This window comes from Polistes dominula, unplaced genomic scaffold (genome assembly GCF_049000335.1).
Source record: "Polistes dominula isolate Pdom_NZ unplaced genomic scaffold, Pdom_raw_medaka contig_83, whole genome shotgun sequence".
NCBI classification, from domain to species: domain Eukaryota; kingdom Metazoa; phylum Arthropoda; class Insecta; order Hymenoptera; family Vespidae; genus Polistes; species Polistes dominula.
In genome coordinates, this window is record NW_028301032.1 from 650,057 (window position 1) to 668,560 (window position 18,504).

The 18,504-nt window shown below is 32.3% G+C and overlaps 1 protein-coding gene across 1 annotated transcript in view; it reads left to right on the forward strand.

Annotated features, from left to right (window-relative positions):
* Positions 1 to 18,416, forward strand: part of p130CAS (Serine_rich_CAS and FAT-like_CAS_C domain-containing protein p130CAS) — a 60,440-nt gene extending 42,024 nt beyond the window's left edge. The window contains exons 3-9 of the mRNA XM_015329727.2: positions 4,579 to 4,728; positions 13,457 to 13,583; positions 13,965 to 14,265; positions 14,333 to 14,688; positions 14,747 to 15,042; positions 15,177 to 15,533; positions 15,620 to 18,416. Coding sequence (XP_015185213.1) covers positions 4,579 to 4,728; positions 13,457 to 13,583; positions 13,965 to 14,265; positions 14,333 to 14,688; positions 14,747 to 15,042; positions 15,177 to 15,533; positions 15,620 to 15,907 — 1,875 coding nt within the window. The 3' untranslated portion in view covers positions 15,908 to 18,416. The remainder of the gene's footprint in view (positions 1 to 4,578; positions 4,729 to 13,456; positions 13,584 to 13,964; positions 14,266 to 14,332; positions 14,689 to 14,746; positions 15,043 to 15,176; positions 15,534 to 15,619) is intronic.
* Positions 18,417 to 18,504: the final 88 nt, after the last annotated feature.

Sequence of the window (18,504 nt, forward strand, 5' to 3'; positions counted from 1 at the left end):
TGTAATATTAATATAATATATATTATTATTATATATATATATATATATATATATATTATATATATCTTATATAGAGTATATATATTATAAATATCTTATATATAGTATATATATTAATATAATATATATATTATTATATATAATATTTATATTTTAAATTTATATTTATTACAATATTTATAATATTTATTTATATTATATATATTAATATTATAATATAATATTTATTATATAATAATAAATATATATATATATATACCTTATGAGAGACATTTTAATTTTTATGTCTATTTATAAAAAAGGTTCAATATGGCGACGACCATTTGCATCAGAACACTTTCTGAATGGAAAAATTGAATTGAATTGCAATGAAACGCAAAAACCCTTCAATATCTCGATTCGAACATAAATGGAGATGGGTCACTTTCAAAATATAAGCAGGCCATATAATAATAAATATAATAATATAATAACCTTAAAATTTCGTGCTTCCATAACTTTTCAGGTTTCTTAGCAAAAAGAACTTTATAATGCCATCTATCGAAAATCAGCACGAACTTTCTGAACAACTCAATATAATATTTCTTGAATAATTCGTAACAAGTACAATAAATCATCATCATCATCATCATTATCATCTGCCAAATTTGTGTTTAAATATTTGTTTCTGAATTGTATTGATGAATAATTTATTTCTGATGATTACGAATTATTGAATACACATACATCTACGCGTGTATGCATAAGCATAAATTGAAAGTTTCAATTGGTTGTTAGCGTTAATAAAAATAAACGAGAGAGATGCATCAAACTTATAAAAGAAAATGATTTGAATGCTTGGTAAGAACAGCTTTAGTTAGAATGAAAAATGTTTTTAAATGAATTAACATGAACTCTTAGAATTTTGGTTTCCTTGTTTTCTGCCTAGTCAGCTTTGAGTCTTGCTATTTTCGATGATCTCAACTAAGCATCCTCCCCACCCCTTTTATCACGATTTAATCTTAGATATTGCAGGATAAAACTATGGTAGGAAAGTAAATTGCATCATAAATTTTCGAAATCGTAAGCAATTCGATTGAATTCATTAATAGTTTGACGTTGACATTATTAATGATCGTTTTAAACAACGTTGCAATAATCACCAAATGTATTATTCAAATTTCGATTATATTTTTATGTTTGTATTAAACCATTTACTACTCGTATTAAATGGTTTCGTTAAATATAATTGCATTTCAAGCATTCAATTTTCTCGTGTTGTCAATAACAGTGTTTTGAGTTTCTGTATATTACAAATCTGAAGAATACTCATTGTGAACGTGGTTTAACAATCGAATCGATTTCGTTCTTTCCACAAAGATGACAGGTGTATCCGATAAACCTGTAAAGTTATATCTCACAATCGGACAAATTAATTTGAACTTTGTACAGTTGTTTTTTTTTTTTTTTTTTTTTAAATATTTTGTTGTATTCGTGACAAGTTTTACAAATTAAAATTGTAATTAATTTCATTCAATTTACTTGAAAATTTATTTATTTCAATTTGGAATTCTACAATTGTGAGTAAAATAATAAAGAAAGAAAGAGGGTTGATAAAATCCCTTTTTTGTATCACATACACATAGATATTTGAGCCGTTTATTTTGAAAGTGGCCTAACTCTATTTACGTTCGAATCGAGATATTGAAGAGTTTGCATATCAATGCGATTAAAAATATACGTACAAGATACTAATCAGTCATATTGCTTGAGTGTATCTAAATGAGTTCAATTTATAATTTCTGTTAAAATAATGACAATTATTAAATGGATAATATGTGTTTTCTAATCACGAATGGAGTTAGGCCACAGTCAAAATCAACAATTTCATTTGTTATACAATTTCAAAGGGACTTAACTCCATTCAACCTAATTTAAGATGCTTCAAATTGAAAAAAACAATACTCAATTTATTTTACATATCTTTAAAACATATCAGAAACATAATTTATGCGATTCCAAACATTTTTTAACTACATAACGTACAAAATTACAAGCATAACCTACAAAACAATTTACTACTCATCTATATTTTGTGTGTGAAAGGGATTTGAAGAAATCATGATGTTCCGGTGGTATATATGGTAATAGGTCAATAATTATGTCCTTGAATTTTACTGTTCTAATTGTCTGATAAAAATATCAATGATAAAAAAATCAGTCTGATAAAAATGTAGTCGTGTCTATACAATATTTTCGAACTTTCTTGGTCTACTCTGACGTGGTAATAAATTCAGGACTTTCAAATTTTCATTCTCATTCATTGATGTCTTATAGAAAATTGTATATGGTTCATTTTTAACAAAACGCATCTAACATATTTTTAACCAGTTTATTGATTCTTCATCAGAATTCTTTACCCTTTTCAAAATTGCGTCTTCTAATAATTTTGTTCATACAAAATCTTGTTGTCTCATTATATTTACTTGGAATGTAAGCAACCTCAAATGCTTTATTGATACATAACATGAAGTTGTACAATAACCACGTGAAATCGGAAAATAATACTTGACAAATGGAGTTAGGCAACTTTGAAAATAAATTTTTCATCATTCCGTTAATCGTCAAATTTTCTTGCAACAAAATCTTCATGATTTTAATTATATTTATAACAAATTGCTTTAGAATGAAAAGATCATGTAAAAATGTAACTATTACGGTAACTAACTCGATTTTTTTTTGGAAAATGGAGTTAGGCCACTTTCAAAATAAACGGCTCATTTAAAAGTAGTGTCCCTTTAGAGAGAAATTACGAAGAGAATTGTGTTTGAAAAAATGGCGACAACGTAAAGGCGAGTTAGGGTCTTCCGTTTATTTTCGTTTCGATTTCGTGGAATTAGGAGAGTTTCGTGAATACAGGAACGTCTAATTGGGGTGCGTTTCTTGTTTCTCGAATCTTCTCGTCAGCTATTAGAAGAAGAGAAGAGAAATGCAAAGGAGAGAGAGAGAGGGAGAGAGAGGGAGATTTTCAACAGGAGAACGCATTTCAGGAATATTCCCCTCACTTTGAAATGTTTCAACCTCTCGTGAATTGTTGCTGAAATACCATTGTGTCTCTAACTAAAATTATCTTTCAAAATTATAATAGTAAAAATTTTTTTATAATATTTGAGTCATTTATTTTAAAAGTAGTTTAATTAAATTTATTTAGATTTGAATTAAGATATAAAATCGGTTCTTATTTTTATAAAATTAATAATAATGTAATGATAAAGGATAAGAGGGTTTTAAATAAAATAATTTTGTTTGGTTATTTGTTAATAATATTTAATAATTTGTAATTTTTCTTTTTTTTAATATATTACATATTTAATTTATAAATCTAATATTTTTTATATAATATTAGTTATATAAATAAAAAATTAGAATTTAAAATATTTCATAATATAATTATATAACCGAATTATTTTATTTCAAATAATTGTATTTTAATATAATACACATTGTAATGTATTATATATATTTAAATATATTTAATTATAATATAAATTTAATTTTTTATTAATATAAATTTAATTTAATGTAAAATTATAATTTAAAATATTTAATAATATAATAATATAACAAAATTAGTTCATTTTAAATAATTTTATTTAATATAGTACATTGTAATGTATTATATTTAAATATATTTAATTATAATATATTATAATTTAAATTGTAATATAAATTTAATTTTTTTTGTTAATATAAATTTAATTTAATATAAAATTATAATTAAAAATATTTAATAATATAATTATAGAAATTATTTTATTTCAAATATAATTGTATATTAATATAATACAATGTAATATTGATATTATATTAAATATAATATATAGGATAAGGGTTTTAAATAAAATAATTTTTTTTATTTCGTTGGTAATAATATTATTATATAATATTTCATATTTATTTTTAAAAAAATTATGTAACAAAATTATTTTATTTCGAATACTTGTATTTGTAACTATAATCATATTACAATGTATTATATTTAAATATATTAAATTTAAATGTATTATATATTTAAATATATTTAATTATAATATATTATAATTTAAATTTTAATAGAAATTTAATTTTTTTTGTTAATATAAATTTAATTTATTATAAAATTATAATTTTTTATATATAAAAATTTTATATATAAAAATATTTAATAATATAATTATAGAACAAAATTAATTTATTTTAAATAATTGTATTTAATATAATACATTACAAATGTATTATATAAATATTAAATATATTTAATTATAATGTATTATAAATAAAATTATAATATATAAATTTAATTTATATAATATAAAATTACAATTTAAAATAAAATATTTAATAATATAATCATATAACTAAATTATTTTATTCCAAATAATTGTATTTAATATAACAACACATTGTATTATATTAATACAATACATTGTATTAATACATTTGACAATTTACATATTATATTAATACAATTAATATAATACATTGTATTATATTAAATAGAATATATAATATATTATATTAAAAATAAATTCTAATGTCTGTGATATTTATTTGTCATAGGGAATTTGTCCAGGAAATCGATTAAGAATTTTGGCTGGGCAATATGATACTGGAGGTTGTTTGCTAGGTAGCAGAGCTGATTTGAATATTTCCGAAGACGGTCTACAGAGGCACGGAAAACGCCGTAGCTGGCACGTACAACCAAATAGGGTAAGTTTTATATATCCACACATTCCTTTTTTTTTTTTTTCACTTTAAATATAACACTATTTTATTTTATTTTTTTTTTTTTTTTTTTGGGAGAGAGAGAAAATCCTAGGAGCAGGGTGTTGAATCACGTTCTGATTAACTTTTGAAAGAACCACGTGAATTTCAAAGAGACTGAGATTATCATCCACTGTCATAAATTTAATCACCGTATAGGTACTTTTACGCGTATGCTTCAATATTCCCTTTTTTTTTTTTTTTCTAAGCGGCACATAGGATAAAAGACACACACACACACACACACACACATACATACATACATACATGTACTTGTTCTCTTTCGATGGTAAACGAAACATCATTGGTTTTTTTAATGAAACCACACACAAACACACGCTCAATGTGGCAATGACGACATCTGGCCATCCTAAATTAATTCATTTTCTATTTGAACGGGGCTCGATTTGACAATGGCTACCTATGGGTTTATACGTCTATTGTTCTAGTCGCGTAGAAAAGTCCCTTTTTCATTGTAACTCCCCCATGCTCGGCCAACGAACCTAAGCAAACCATGAACGAAAAGGGGAGCTGTCAAAATCAGCTGACTTTAGTTCTTTCTCTCTCTCTCTCTCTTATTACAGTTTGCTTTTGGCATCGTTCGACAGCTGCAATGAACATCAATTTCTAACGAAAGCGAATATTCCATCCACCCAGTTATATCGATTATCGTTCCACCCCACTCTTTCTAACCACCCTCGAGTAAATTACACTCGAAATAATTAACTCGGTAAACTCGCAAAGCGAATGTTAATTAACATCCATGGCAATTAAAGATTATCAAAAGTCGAGTGGTGAATTATGTCTATTCGTGTGTAATAACTATGTGTGTGTGTTGACATTCATTTGGGGTCAAACTAAACAAAGTTTATACAAATATTGCAAAATAGTTTTATTCTAATCGTAAAGACCTCACACACACACACACACACACACTTTTACACCTTAGGGTAGAAAATTAATTAAGAAGAACTATCAACTGAGATTAAGGAAGGTCTCAAAGTACCATCACAACTACCATCATCATCATATTCATTAAAGAACGTCCCGTTTTATTGGGTTGTTCTGAAAGTTCGTGCCGATTTTGACGGAAGATGGAAGATGCAACATATTTCAGTTTTTTTTATTTGTTATATATTATTGTATTATTTTTATAATTATATATATATTGGGATCTCGGGAAGGGGCGTGGTGTAGTAGTTCGACCTATCTACTCTAATTTTGAATTTAACCACCAGATAGCGCGTATTCAAGTGCTAGAGATCCCAATATATATTTATATAATTATTTATGTACCATATTATTTATACCTGGTATTATTTATTAATTGTTATTTATATAATTAATTTATAATTATTTATATTTTATTAATATATATATTTATATAATTATAAAAATAATATAATAATATATAATAATAAATAATAAATATAATAATATAATAACTTCAAAAATTTGGTACATCCGGAACTTTTCAGGTTTTTTAGCAAAACAACTTTTCAGGTTTTTTAGTAGAAGAACTTTTTAGGTTTTTTAGCAAAATAATTTTAATGCCATGTATCGAAAATCGGCACGAACTTTCCGAACAATCCAATACAACGACCAAGTATTGTAATTTTTCATTTCATCCTTGCAATAAAGTAACATAGAAATCTTCTTCTTCTACTTCTTTGGAATAAATCAAGATGAAAAAGTTACGAATTACGTAACACCAATAAAAATTCGCATTGCTAAGTAAGAAGAAACAATCTTCTCGTGAAAGTTGCTCTTTTGGGTGAAGATTGTAACTCGGTCTTTACCTTTTATTCTTATTAGGTGTAGTCGCATGAGTTGGTGCGTATTTTTGGTACGATTGGTAGGAGGTGAAACAAGAACAAAAACAAGAAGAAGAAGAGGAGGAAGAGGAGAAGGAAGGAGGAGGAAGCTTCTCAGTTTCTTGCACTCGACATTTTCTCAAGCTCTTCTTGTTTCAATGACGAGTCCGTCCTGTTTTTTGCTCGGATGCGTTCCATCTCTCTCTCTCTCTCTCTCTCTCTCTCTCTCTTTCTTTTTTTCTCTTTTCTCGTCGATGACGGGAATACGACCGGTGGAGGAAGAGAAAACACGTTTAACAGTCTACATTCCCCCCTTTTTCTTCGATGAAAGGTCAACGTTACGAGCAAACTAATTTCATCTTCGTCATTTTCAAACTTACTCTGTGTCAGGACAATCAAATTCCTATACACATACTAAATACTATATATATATGTTAATAGCAAAGTTTAAAATCCAACTCAGGATATTTATCATCCCATAGAATGCTCAATTTTTCATTTTACATTTTATTATTCATCGTCAGAGTTATAAAACAGACAAACCTTGTGACATTGAATCACAGGTGTCGTGAAACAAATTAACAGATGTTTTTTTTTTAAATGAGATAAACTTGATACAAATACTCGTGACCAAGTAAAATCAAAGTTTCTTGGAAGATTTTCTGTCGTTGAAGAAGTAAATCGTTTGACGATTTACGAGAAGTCGATTCCTTAGGTTACTACTACCCTAGAAGGAGTCCTTCTTGTCCTGTTCCAAGTATAAAGATCACCGGTGCCCTTATATGTCGCGTGGGTCCAGACAATGTCCAACTCTCTTTCTTATACACTTACAAACACACACAGATACACCCAGGTTGGATGGTCGGTCTTTTTTTTTCTTTTTCCAACACGGCGTCGAGAGAGAGAGAGAGAGAGAGAGAGAGAGAGAGAGAGATCAGGAACGGAGAAACACCCGCACACGTTCCACAGTCGTACGTGGTCCAAGGAGTCATCACGATGGAATGTGCGGGACGGTTCAACTCAAAGAAAAGGGCGGTCGTGTTTCATCGTTTGTGCATATCCACGTTTTCCTCTCTTACTCTTACCATTGTCCTCTGTAACTTCTGCGAATCTTCCATCCTACTGTGACGAGGGTATTAAATTAAAGACTATAATGTAACCATGATAGAAAGGTTAGAAATTTTCTTAGAAAATTCCTCAGTAGTACTGACACGTCATCCCTAACCTGACGCAACGGTGGTTTTGACGCAACCCTAAGAATTTTGTCATCCACCAAATAAAAGTCTAACTCATCTTAACATTAGATGTACGCATGTTTTGTTAACAATTTTTAGAACAAACTTACAAACATTGTTTGAATGAAGAACTTCATTTTGCAAACAAATTAGAAATGAGGAATCAAATCTAGTGTTAATGACGTCACCCTCGATAAAATTCAATAGAAAGATGTATGTTAGTTAAGCGTGTAAACGAATCACCCTATAGAAGATGGTGAAGAAAGAGGAGGTGGAGGAGGAAGAGGAAAGAAGAGAAAACACAGGAGCATTCTCGACGTAGGCGAAAGTAGCTTCATGCTCCGACGATGTTAAATAGAATAACCAGATCGTCGTACCACGGTAGCTTCCCTCGGTCAGTAGCAAAAGCAGTAACGTAAGCTGATTTTCTACCTTGGACCTGCACGAGTTAGCGATATGCGTGCTATATATTACATTATATATGTATTTATGTATGTATTTATGTATGTATTTATGTATGTAGAGATACGTTGTCAAACTACCAAGACTACTTGAAACGTCGATAACCTGGAAAAAGAAAATGAAAATACTAACTTATTCCGATATTGAGTAGTATATCTGCATATATATATAACCATGCATTATTTTGCATATATATGCAATAACGGTATTCTTGTTTTTCCTTACTTTTAGTCGAGAAACTCGACATTATTGTAAGTAGCTACTTGACTCAACAATTTATCAACATTGTATAATTGTATTGTACGATTGATATATAAATCTTAACTTTATCAATGAAATTCTATACATCACTAAAAGTTAGGAAACTGCAAAGTATTTTAAGTGGTTACTTGACTTAACAATTTATCAACATTGTATAATTATATTGTACCTTTGACATGATAGATCTTGGTTTCATCAATAAAATTCTATGCATCATTATATAAGTTAGGAAACTCGACGTATTTTAGATAGCTACTTAACTTAACAATTTATCAACATTGTATAATTATATTGTAACTTTGAGATTATAGATTTTGGTTTTATCAATGAAATTCTATACATCACTAAAAGTTAGGAAACTGCAAAGTATTTTAGGTGGTTACTTGACTTAACAATTTATCAACATTGTATAATTGTATTATAAGTTTCAAACGTAAGATTGATATATTAATCTTAGCTTTATTAATAAAATTCTATGCATCACTAAAAGTTAGGAAACTGCAAAGTATTTTAGGTGGTTACTTGACTTAATAATTTATCAACATTGTATAATTATATTGTAGCTTTGAAATTATAGATCTTGGTTTTATTAATGAAGTTCTATGCACCACTAAAAGTAAGGAAAGTGTAAAATATTGTAGGTGGCTACTTAATTGAACAAATTATCAACATTGTATAATTGTATTGTAATTTTAAAATTATAGATCTTGGTTTTATTCAGGAAATTCTATGCATCACTTCAAGTAAGGAAACTGCAAAGTATTTTAAGTGGCTACTCAACTTAACAATTTATCAACATTGTATAATTGTATTGCAAGTTTCAAATGTACGATTGATATATTAATCTTAGCTTTATCAATAAAATTCTATTCATTACTAAAAGTTAGGAAACCCGATGTACTGTAGGTAGCTACTTAACTGAACAATTTATCAACATTGTATAAATATATTGTAAATTAAAAATTATAGATCTTGGTTTTATCAATGAAATTCTATGCATCACTAAAAGTCAGCAAACTTGACGTATTGTAGATAGCTACTTGACTTAACAATTTATCAACATTGTATGATTATATTGTCCGATCTATATATAAATCCTAATGTTATCAATGAAATCCTATGCATCATAAAGTTTATAATTAATACGAGATGCGTCTATCAATGGTGGTTTGAAAAAAAAGAGAAAGATACCCAGAGCATGTATGCATCCATCCATCCCATCCGGTCTAGGTTTAACCAAGGGGAATATCCGTGATTAATTCGAGAGGAACGCAAGTTTGCGTTCAAAACTCTGACAGGGAAAGGGGAAAGGGGGGTTGAACGTCGACGGGAGATATCGCAAAGTACGACACTGGCTGACAGCATGAAATCGCAAAAATCTTCTTCAACGTGACCGATATTATCCTCCTTCTCTTCCACTGCTGTCGCTAAATAAAAGCGTACGTTTGTGTAAGTGTATGTATGTATGTAATATACATATATATTATTTGTGTTGGAGCTCGGGGCGAAGGATTCTTAAAACCGTCACTGTCGGCGTCAGGCGAACTGCCACTCTCTCTCCACCGGCTGAAAATGGCATGGAAAAAGGAAGAACAGAACGTGTCATGGCGTTCGTGGCAAGATGAAGAAGCTGCGAGTCCGAGGCCAAGAGAAACGAGAAAGAGAAAGAGAGAAAGAAAGAAAAAAGATGAGAGAGAAAAAAAAAGGGCTTGAACGAGACGCCGACCAGCCGAGTCTCTGGGCGTGGGCCGAGAGTAGAGTCTCTTTAACGGCTTGGTATCAATGAACTGCGAAACTCGTTCGCGTGGGATTATCTACACTCGTCAGTAGTAGTAGTAGTAGTAGTAGTAATAGTAGTAGTAGTAGTTGTAGTAATAGCAAATCCTTTGGTCAGGCAAATGGATCGATGATATAAATCGTTTACTTCGGTGTGAACGTGAGCGATCGATAAGACCTCGGATAGCTAGCTAGCTGGTTGGTTAGTGTGTTGGTTGGTTGGATGAGTAAAGAAAAAGGAAGTAAGATAAATCATCAATATTAATCGATGACTCTCATCGGGAGTTCTTATTTCTTCTTCTTCTTCTTTTTTCTTTTTATATATTATACCTACAAACTATCTTTATCTATCTAGTCTTGAAGTTACTTAGAGACAACTCAATCCTTTAAAACAAATTACTATCTTCCGCAGTCAAAGATCAAAGTACTCAAAGGCTAAAGTTCATTGAAAGTTAATGACATTAAGAATAAGAAATTAGTGAATGGATTGTTCGTCTTCCATGAATATTTTTGGGATCAAGAATCCTTTCCAGTTGGTGTTGGCCTTCCGAGAAAAGAAAAATCCTTATCGTTGGCTGAGACATGCCGAAGGACCTGGCTGCGTAAGAGGTGGAGTAGTAGCTCCTTTCGCGTTTCCATGGAAACCCTCTTTCTCTTTCTATCTAACGCGCATCCGTGGGGTAATACGCCTTTCACAGTTAGCGTCGCGACGCTGGTATCGACCGACGTGCTACCCCCACCACTGGATTTCACAAACCATCCCTTTTCCACTTGTACCACCACAAGCCCTTCCTTTTCTCCTTGGTTGTACTACATACCCTACTATTCGATTCATACGAAACACAAGGAACAACGTAATAGTAGAATCGCATGTGACTTTAATTCACAAAACAGAAACTACCCTTTCTCTTTTATTTTTAATTCCTTTTCTACTTTTCATTTAGGCACGGTGGGTCAGGCACTTTTGTTTCTACGCCATTGGCAACAAAAACGTTGTAATTTAGGGATAGCTAGCGAGTTAATTACTAGGCTGCACGGTATGGAAGATAATAACGATATCCGTTGATGGAGAAGGGTAGTGTAATAGGGAAGAGTAAAAAGAAAAAAAGGTTGATGCTTGAAAAGGGATAAAACCCCAAGTTATTAACCGATAATTTATCGAAAGATAATAATTCCAAGATCTAATATCGTTCGATAAAAATGCTATTATTAATCGATTGAAACGAGTGAGAAAGAAACTCTTCTTGAAGTAGATACTTAACAGAAAGTACTTTTAACGGTTTTAACTTAGTCCATTAAAATGTATCCTTGCCTATTGAACTCATAATCGCTCATGCATTTATGTATCACTATGCAAATTCAACTTGAGAGAAAAATAACTCGACCTTCCTAGCGAATGACGTAGTCTCGTAAGACAGAAAGATTATCTTGGGCCAGACGAAGTCTAATGATTGTGGTTATGTTAATTAGTTGATATTATTGGCAGTGATATCTTTCATTGGGTAAGAAGACGAATGACTTAAATGTCGACTTTTGTGAACGGCACATGGGGAGTCACCTTGATAAATGATCAGCAACGCCCAAGAGACAAGAAAAATAAGAACTCACATTGGTCCTACCCCAACTAGAATTATTCGTGTGCACTCGTGTAAACCTCGTATATATATATATCTTTATAGTGTATCCCATAGCCCCCTATAAGTAATATCTGCACGAACCTTTCATATATATACGCATATGTGTGTAAGTTGTATATAAAAGTGGTTTACATAGGTCGCATACATAGCTCGTCGATCACAAACTCGATCTTTTGCTTTCTCCTTCCACAAGCCTCCGATATCGTGACTCAGAACTCGACTCGATCTGATTATGGTCGAGTTTACATCCTGGATCACGAATAAAACGGATCACGTAGATGATCAATTCTCTTTGGGGGATCTATTTCCAATATAAGGGTGGGTTGGGTATGTTCGAATGAACAATGTCCAAATTGTACTCCTTTAAAACTTGATTACACACATTCAGGTAAGAAAATAGGAGACAATTGAATTCTCACTTTTCATAATGAAGTAAATCTAAATGTGATTTTCATAAGTTTAGTTCATTTTCTATGAAAATAAATTGATGGATATAAAATTGATGGAAAATCGTTTAGCTAAAGGCAACATTGTTAACCGCAAGCTCTCAATCGCGGTTTAATATTGAGAACCGAATCGACAAACGCGAGTCCTCGGAAAAGGGTGTGGCAGCACGTTATTTCGAGGGTGGACTCTACCGCCTACCGCTGATAAGGTTTGACCTACATTCGACACTGGCAACCCTGAATTCTCCTCCTCCTCCTCCACCATTACCCAATACTAGAACATTCCTATTTCATTGGGCCAACTTATCTTATTTTCAAAATGTACATGAACTTCATTACCACAGAAAAGAAAAGATAAAATGTAGAAGCATTTAGGAATGTGAAAAATTTGAAACATCCATCCCAGGGGTGGAGTAACTGATGTGGTTTTTGAAAGGAGGAAGAAAGAGTAGGAAGAACAAAAGTGTAGTACGCTTAAGCATAACGCAAGGGTTGAAGAGGCTCTATTATTGTAAAGCAGCGGACGATGAGCCAGAGATTGTGCTCTCGAGGGACCTATTCTCTCTCTCTCTCTCTCTCTCTCTCTCTCTCTCTTTCTCTTTCGTTGCAAATACCCTTATTCTTTCTCATCCCATCCCCTTGTCTCTCAACAAAATTGTATTTTCTTCGCGAGCTTGTGTTTTACCACATCAAATGAATAAATCTGCATATACCGGAAAATATATATGATATTTATGTAATACATACACCCACATACATATGCATGTATTAAACGATTGCTAGAAAAAAGGAAGCAACCATTTTACATGGAATTCAATTAGAATGAAGTCCTTAAACTATAAGAGTACCCACTCGAAATGAGTCCTTGAACTTACCCAACCCTATCCCCCTTGAGTAGAAAGAGGAACATCGATGATTGGTGCTCGGTTAGATCAAAATCGTTAATCCCTTAGTTGATGTTTTCTACAAAATTATATTTCATAGGGGATGCTTTCATCCAATTATTATTAAGTGTTCTGATCGTATTTTTTTGTTGTCCACAGGTCGTGACACCACAAAAGTGTGGCGACGTGTACCTGTACGATTTACCAGCGAGTCGCGGAAGTCCTGCACCACCATCCAGACACGATTCACCCCTCAATTCGAACAACGAACATTTGCACAATACGGGTAAGTTTGAAATGTAATATCAAACCGTGTGATTTATCGTATTTGATTCGAGTAAAGATGTTCGATAAATAAGAATAAACGAGACGATCGAAATTCGATAAATCGATACATTACTTCGAGAGATTTCATGGAGACATTTCTAAACGATCCTCGTCTATCAGTTGGGAACATAACTTCCTACTAAAGCCGGAGGGAAAAATTCGCGTTTAGATTCTCGTCGACCAACAGTCCGAGTGACCTCGTTTACTTTTACTATACGTCACGAACATCACGATAACTCTCATCACGATAAACTAACTCCTCTACCTATTTTCTAATCTCTCATTTTCTTTTATGTTAAATCGAATAACCACAATCTAGAATGAATTTGCAAATTCGCAGGACGATACATGACAAGCGCCAGAAGTTCAGTTGACAACGGTGGCGATGTGACAGATTGTTACGACGTTCCACCTCGAGCAATTCCTGTAATTCCTTCCCCAGCAAGTAGTCCAAGTCCTGCACCATCTTGCTATGATATTCCAAGGCCACCGACATCTTGTACTCCAAATTCTAATTGTTCTGGTGGCTCTGGCATCACGCCTTTAGATTGTTACGACGTACCAAGACCATTGCAACCATTAACACCGAGTAGTTCGGCATCCAGTTTAACCAACGATGGATCGCTCAGTGGATCCAATAGGTACAAATTCATAGATTTAATAATTAAACCCTATATTTAGTCAAATACACATTTGATTATCTGTCAGGTCGAGTCTCGCCGCTCCAGACTATGACGTGCCACGGCCACGTCTTCCAGCATCGTCGTTACCATCGCGGCACAACACACCGATCCCTAAAACGCCAACGCCACCGCCACCTCCGATGCAAACGCAGCAAATTTACGACGTACCGATGAACAAGGAACTTCCATTGGAATTAGACGCAGCATTGGAAGGTCTTCAGAGGTTGCAAAGCGAAGCTTCCTCAGCGATAGCAAGGTTATTGGGTTTTGTTAGTCCAGGTTGGAGAACGCCTCAACGATTGGATGCCACATTGATGGATTTGAGGCTAGCAGCTTTGAGATTAAGAACATCTTTACATGATCTCGCTGAATTTGCCGAAGGTAATTTACTTGAAACTAGTGGAAGAAAATAAATATACGTTCTGCATTACACATTTAGGTACCCTCGGTAACGCGGCAAAAGCGCCTGACAAGGGGCTAGCAACGAAATTACGACCACTGGTTAAGGCACTTCGTGACTCCGACAAACTCGTGCAGGAAGCCGCCACCGAATTGGATACGATGGAATGGGACGCGGGTAAACTCTGTCGCGGTGGTGGTGACACGCCGACACCTACGAATGGGCCACCACCACCTTCTCTTTTGCCAACGGTTCAACCGGATCCACTCGATCAGCTGATCGCGTGCGCACGAGCACTCACGGAAGACGTTCGTCAGGTTGCCAGTTTCATTCAGGTGAGCATCTTCCAACTACGATAACACAAATGAACTCTCCAACCTACCTAATTGTTCTTTCTATTCACGTTTTCAATAATAAGTATCATAAATCATTTTGATAGAAGAGATAATAAGATTATCTCTCATTGTAGGGAAACTCCACGTTATTGTTCAAACGATCCTCTATCATCTCAACGGGCAGCAGCAACAACAGCGGTGCTGGGGAAGACTACGATTACGTTAATCTCGATTCGAGAGAGGTCGTGGCAAAACAACGGGAAGAATTGAGGGCATCTTTACCGCAAGAACTTCGTAGCAGTTACGATTTACTCGTATCCGAGGCGGACAATGCGGCCATTCAAATGCCACCCACGACACCGACGCCCATGGATCCCAACGACAAACAATTGTTGGCATTCTACGCTGCTCAGGTGATCACGCACGGTGCACACCTAACTCACGCCATTGACGCCTTCTTGCAAACGGTTGAACATAATCAACCACCCAAGGTGAATTGTTTGGAAGAAAATCATTTCCTGTTTAGATAACTAAAAGAATTCTCTTCATTATTTTATATTGTTGAATTATTGTACAGGTATTTCTGGCTCATGGCAAATTCGTCGTCCTTAGTGCTCATCGGCTCGTTCACATAGGTGACACAGTACACAGGAATGTTACAAGAAACGACGTTAGAACGCGAGTACTTCAATGTGCGAATGCTTTGAACGAAGCTCTAGCACAAACCGTATCAAAAACGAAACAGGCGGCACAATTCTTTCCTAGCGTGACTGCTGTTCAAGAGATGGTCGATAGCGTAGTTGACGTTTCTCACTTGGCCAAAGATCTCAAAGTTGCCATGATACATGCTGCACAGCAGCCATGAATTTATTCTTCTTTCCAAAATGAATAATTGGATAATGAAAGCAAGAAAATCAATGTCTTCTAACACAACATTTTGTAGTAACTCGAAGATATTTGGAAGGATGTCAAATGTTTTCCTAGGATAGTAACTATTCTGAATTTTGACGATTAAACAAGAATAAGATTATAATCATCCTTGAGACGTGTCCTTTTTCGAATGAACAGATAATAATGATGAAGAAAATATTCTCAAAACTTGAACGTGTCTCCCTTTGTCCTCTTTTCAAAGATAAGAACAAAATCTTTTTAGGCCTATGATTTACAGGTTTAGCACAGTAGGATTGGAAGGGAGACTAATTAAAAAAAAGAAAAAGAAACCAAAAAAAAATACCAACAAAAAATTACAAAAAAAAAAAAAGAAAAAAAAAGGAATTTATATAAATGTATTTGAGAATTAAAAGTATTGTTAGGTATTTTCTAGAGAAAACGTAAACGTGTCATTCATTTTTCGAGTAGATGCGAAATCCGTACGTCGATTTAATCAAAATTTTCTCTTTCCGTGCTAATAACGAAAGAGAGAGAAAGAGAAAGAGAAAGAGAAAGAGAGAGAGAGCTGCGTCCGGAACCAATTGTAATTTGCTAAAAATGATTACCTGCCATATTAATATCGAAACAACAACTGCCTTTGAACATTTCTGAAACAATTTTGATGAACGACAAAACAAATTTACACGAGTTATAATAATATTAATAGTAATAAGAATAATAATAAATTCACATGAAACTATTGATTATTGATAATTAGTTTAATTAATAGATGGTACATTTTTACGTAAAAACAACAACATCAACAAATTTTATACGAAATTTTTACGATGTCGAATTTTTCGACCAATTTGTATCGGTTTTTTTTTTTATATTTCTACAGCTCTTCCATTTTACAGCCTATAAACGAAGTTCCAAAATTCTAAATAATTATTATTATTAATAAAACGACACACGGATCAATAGAAATTGATTGTAATAATTAGTGGTAGGATTTAACAAAAAAAAAAAAAAAAAAAGGATAATAAATAAATAACAATATGCAGCAAAAGTTCCATCTTCCTTCGACAATGTGATTCGAAGGATTTTGACTTGAAATATCGACGAAACCGTATTTATATATATATATATATGTATAATTCGGCAGCAATTTTGTGATTAATACGATCGTTTAGGATGAATATATCCATTAAAAAGTAATATCGGAGCAAAATCAGCGTGCGCACCTTTTGTTTGAGCACAAAACAAAAACAACAAAAATACCTGACTCAACAGATTTTGCGAACGCTAATTGCTAATTAGAATAATATAAAAAAAGTTGTAACGCGTTAATGTGGTGATAGTTTATATCGCACTTTATTTTTTAGAGATTGTATAACCGAAAGAGAAAGAAAACAAATGAAAATGAAAAAAGAAAAATGTAAGACGGATGTGATCTCTCGCTGACAAGCCGTTGTATTATAATTTATTGGCAGTGTTCTGTAAAATAATGCATTTGTGCAACTATATAGCGTTCTTGTATATTTAGAATTTATATATATATAATACATATTATATTAGGTCTGGGAAAAAGAAATGTATTATTTTTACATTCAACTTTTTCCCAAAGTTAATATAAATGGTTAAACCATTAGGTGCTCTCATCATACATGTCGATTCATTTTGGGTGTCTTTTAAGACACCCAACAAGCAGTAATATATATATATATCGATTGATATTCTTTGTATCGAATTGTACACACGTATATTACTGTTTTAATTATCTCAATATCATTTAAATGTCATATCCGCTTCTCTCATTTCCCTTTTGTACATTGTACCTGGATCAATTTGTTCGCAAATATCGTGTTGCTCGTGCGTACCTATTTTTTTATCTTAATATCGTTCGAGCAGAAGATTTTACAAATAATTGCGTTTAAAGTGAAGTTGGAGAGGAGGAGGAGGAGGAGGAGGAGGATGATAAAAAAAAAAGCGCGTTTAACGTTGAGACAAACAAACGTTCTTTTTCAAATGTTGTTGTGTGCTTAAGAGGTCAAATGAACTATAGTTACGAACACCAATGACTTTGTTCCTGATGATACTTACGATCCCATACAATACTTTATATACGTGAAACGTTTTTTAAATTATTCTTCGGGCAGCATGTGTCTATCGAAAATGGATCAATCGAAAAAATCGCGTTGTTTTAAGATAGTTTTAATGTAAATAGCAGACGTATTTATACACATTATATATATAAATATATATAATTAATCCTATTAAAAGCGAAATATGTATACACAAAATAAAATACAAGAATATGATAGCCAAATGCAAACAACAAATGGAGTTTAACGTATTCAACAATCGTGCAATGCCAGATGTAATTTTTAAGTGTCAAATTGTACTCGAAAGAAGTATTTACAGGATGCATTTATCGAATTGCCACGAATTTCATTTCGAACGAATGAATAAATTTGAAAATATCATTAAAATCATATAATCAATTTTTATTATATTACAGGTGTACGCATATGCCTAACGTTTCTTCCTCTCTCTCTCATCCCTGTAGAAAAAAAAAAAAAAGAACAAAAA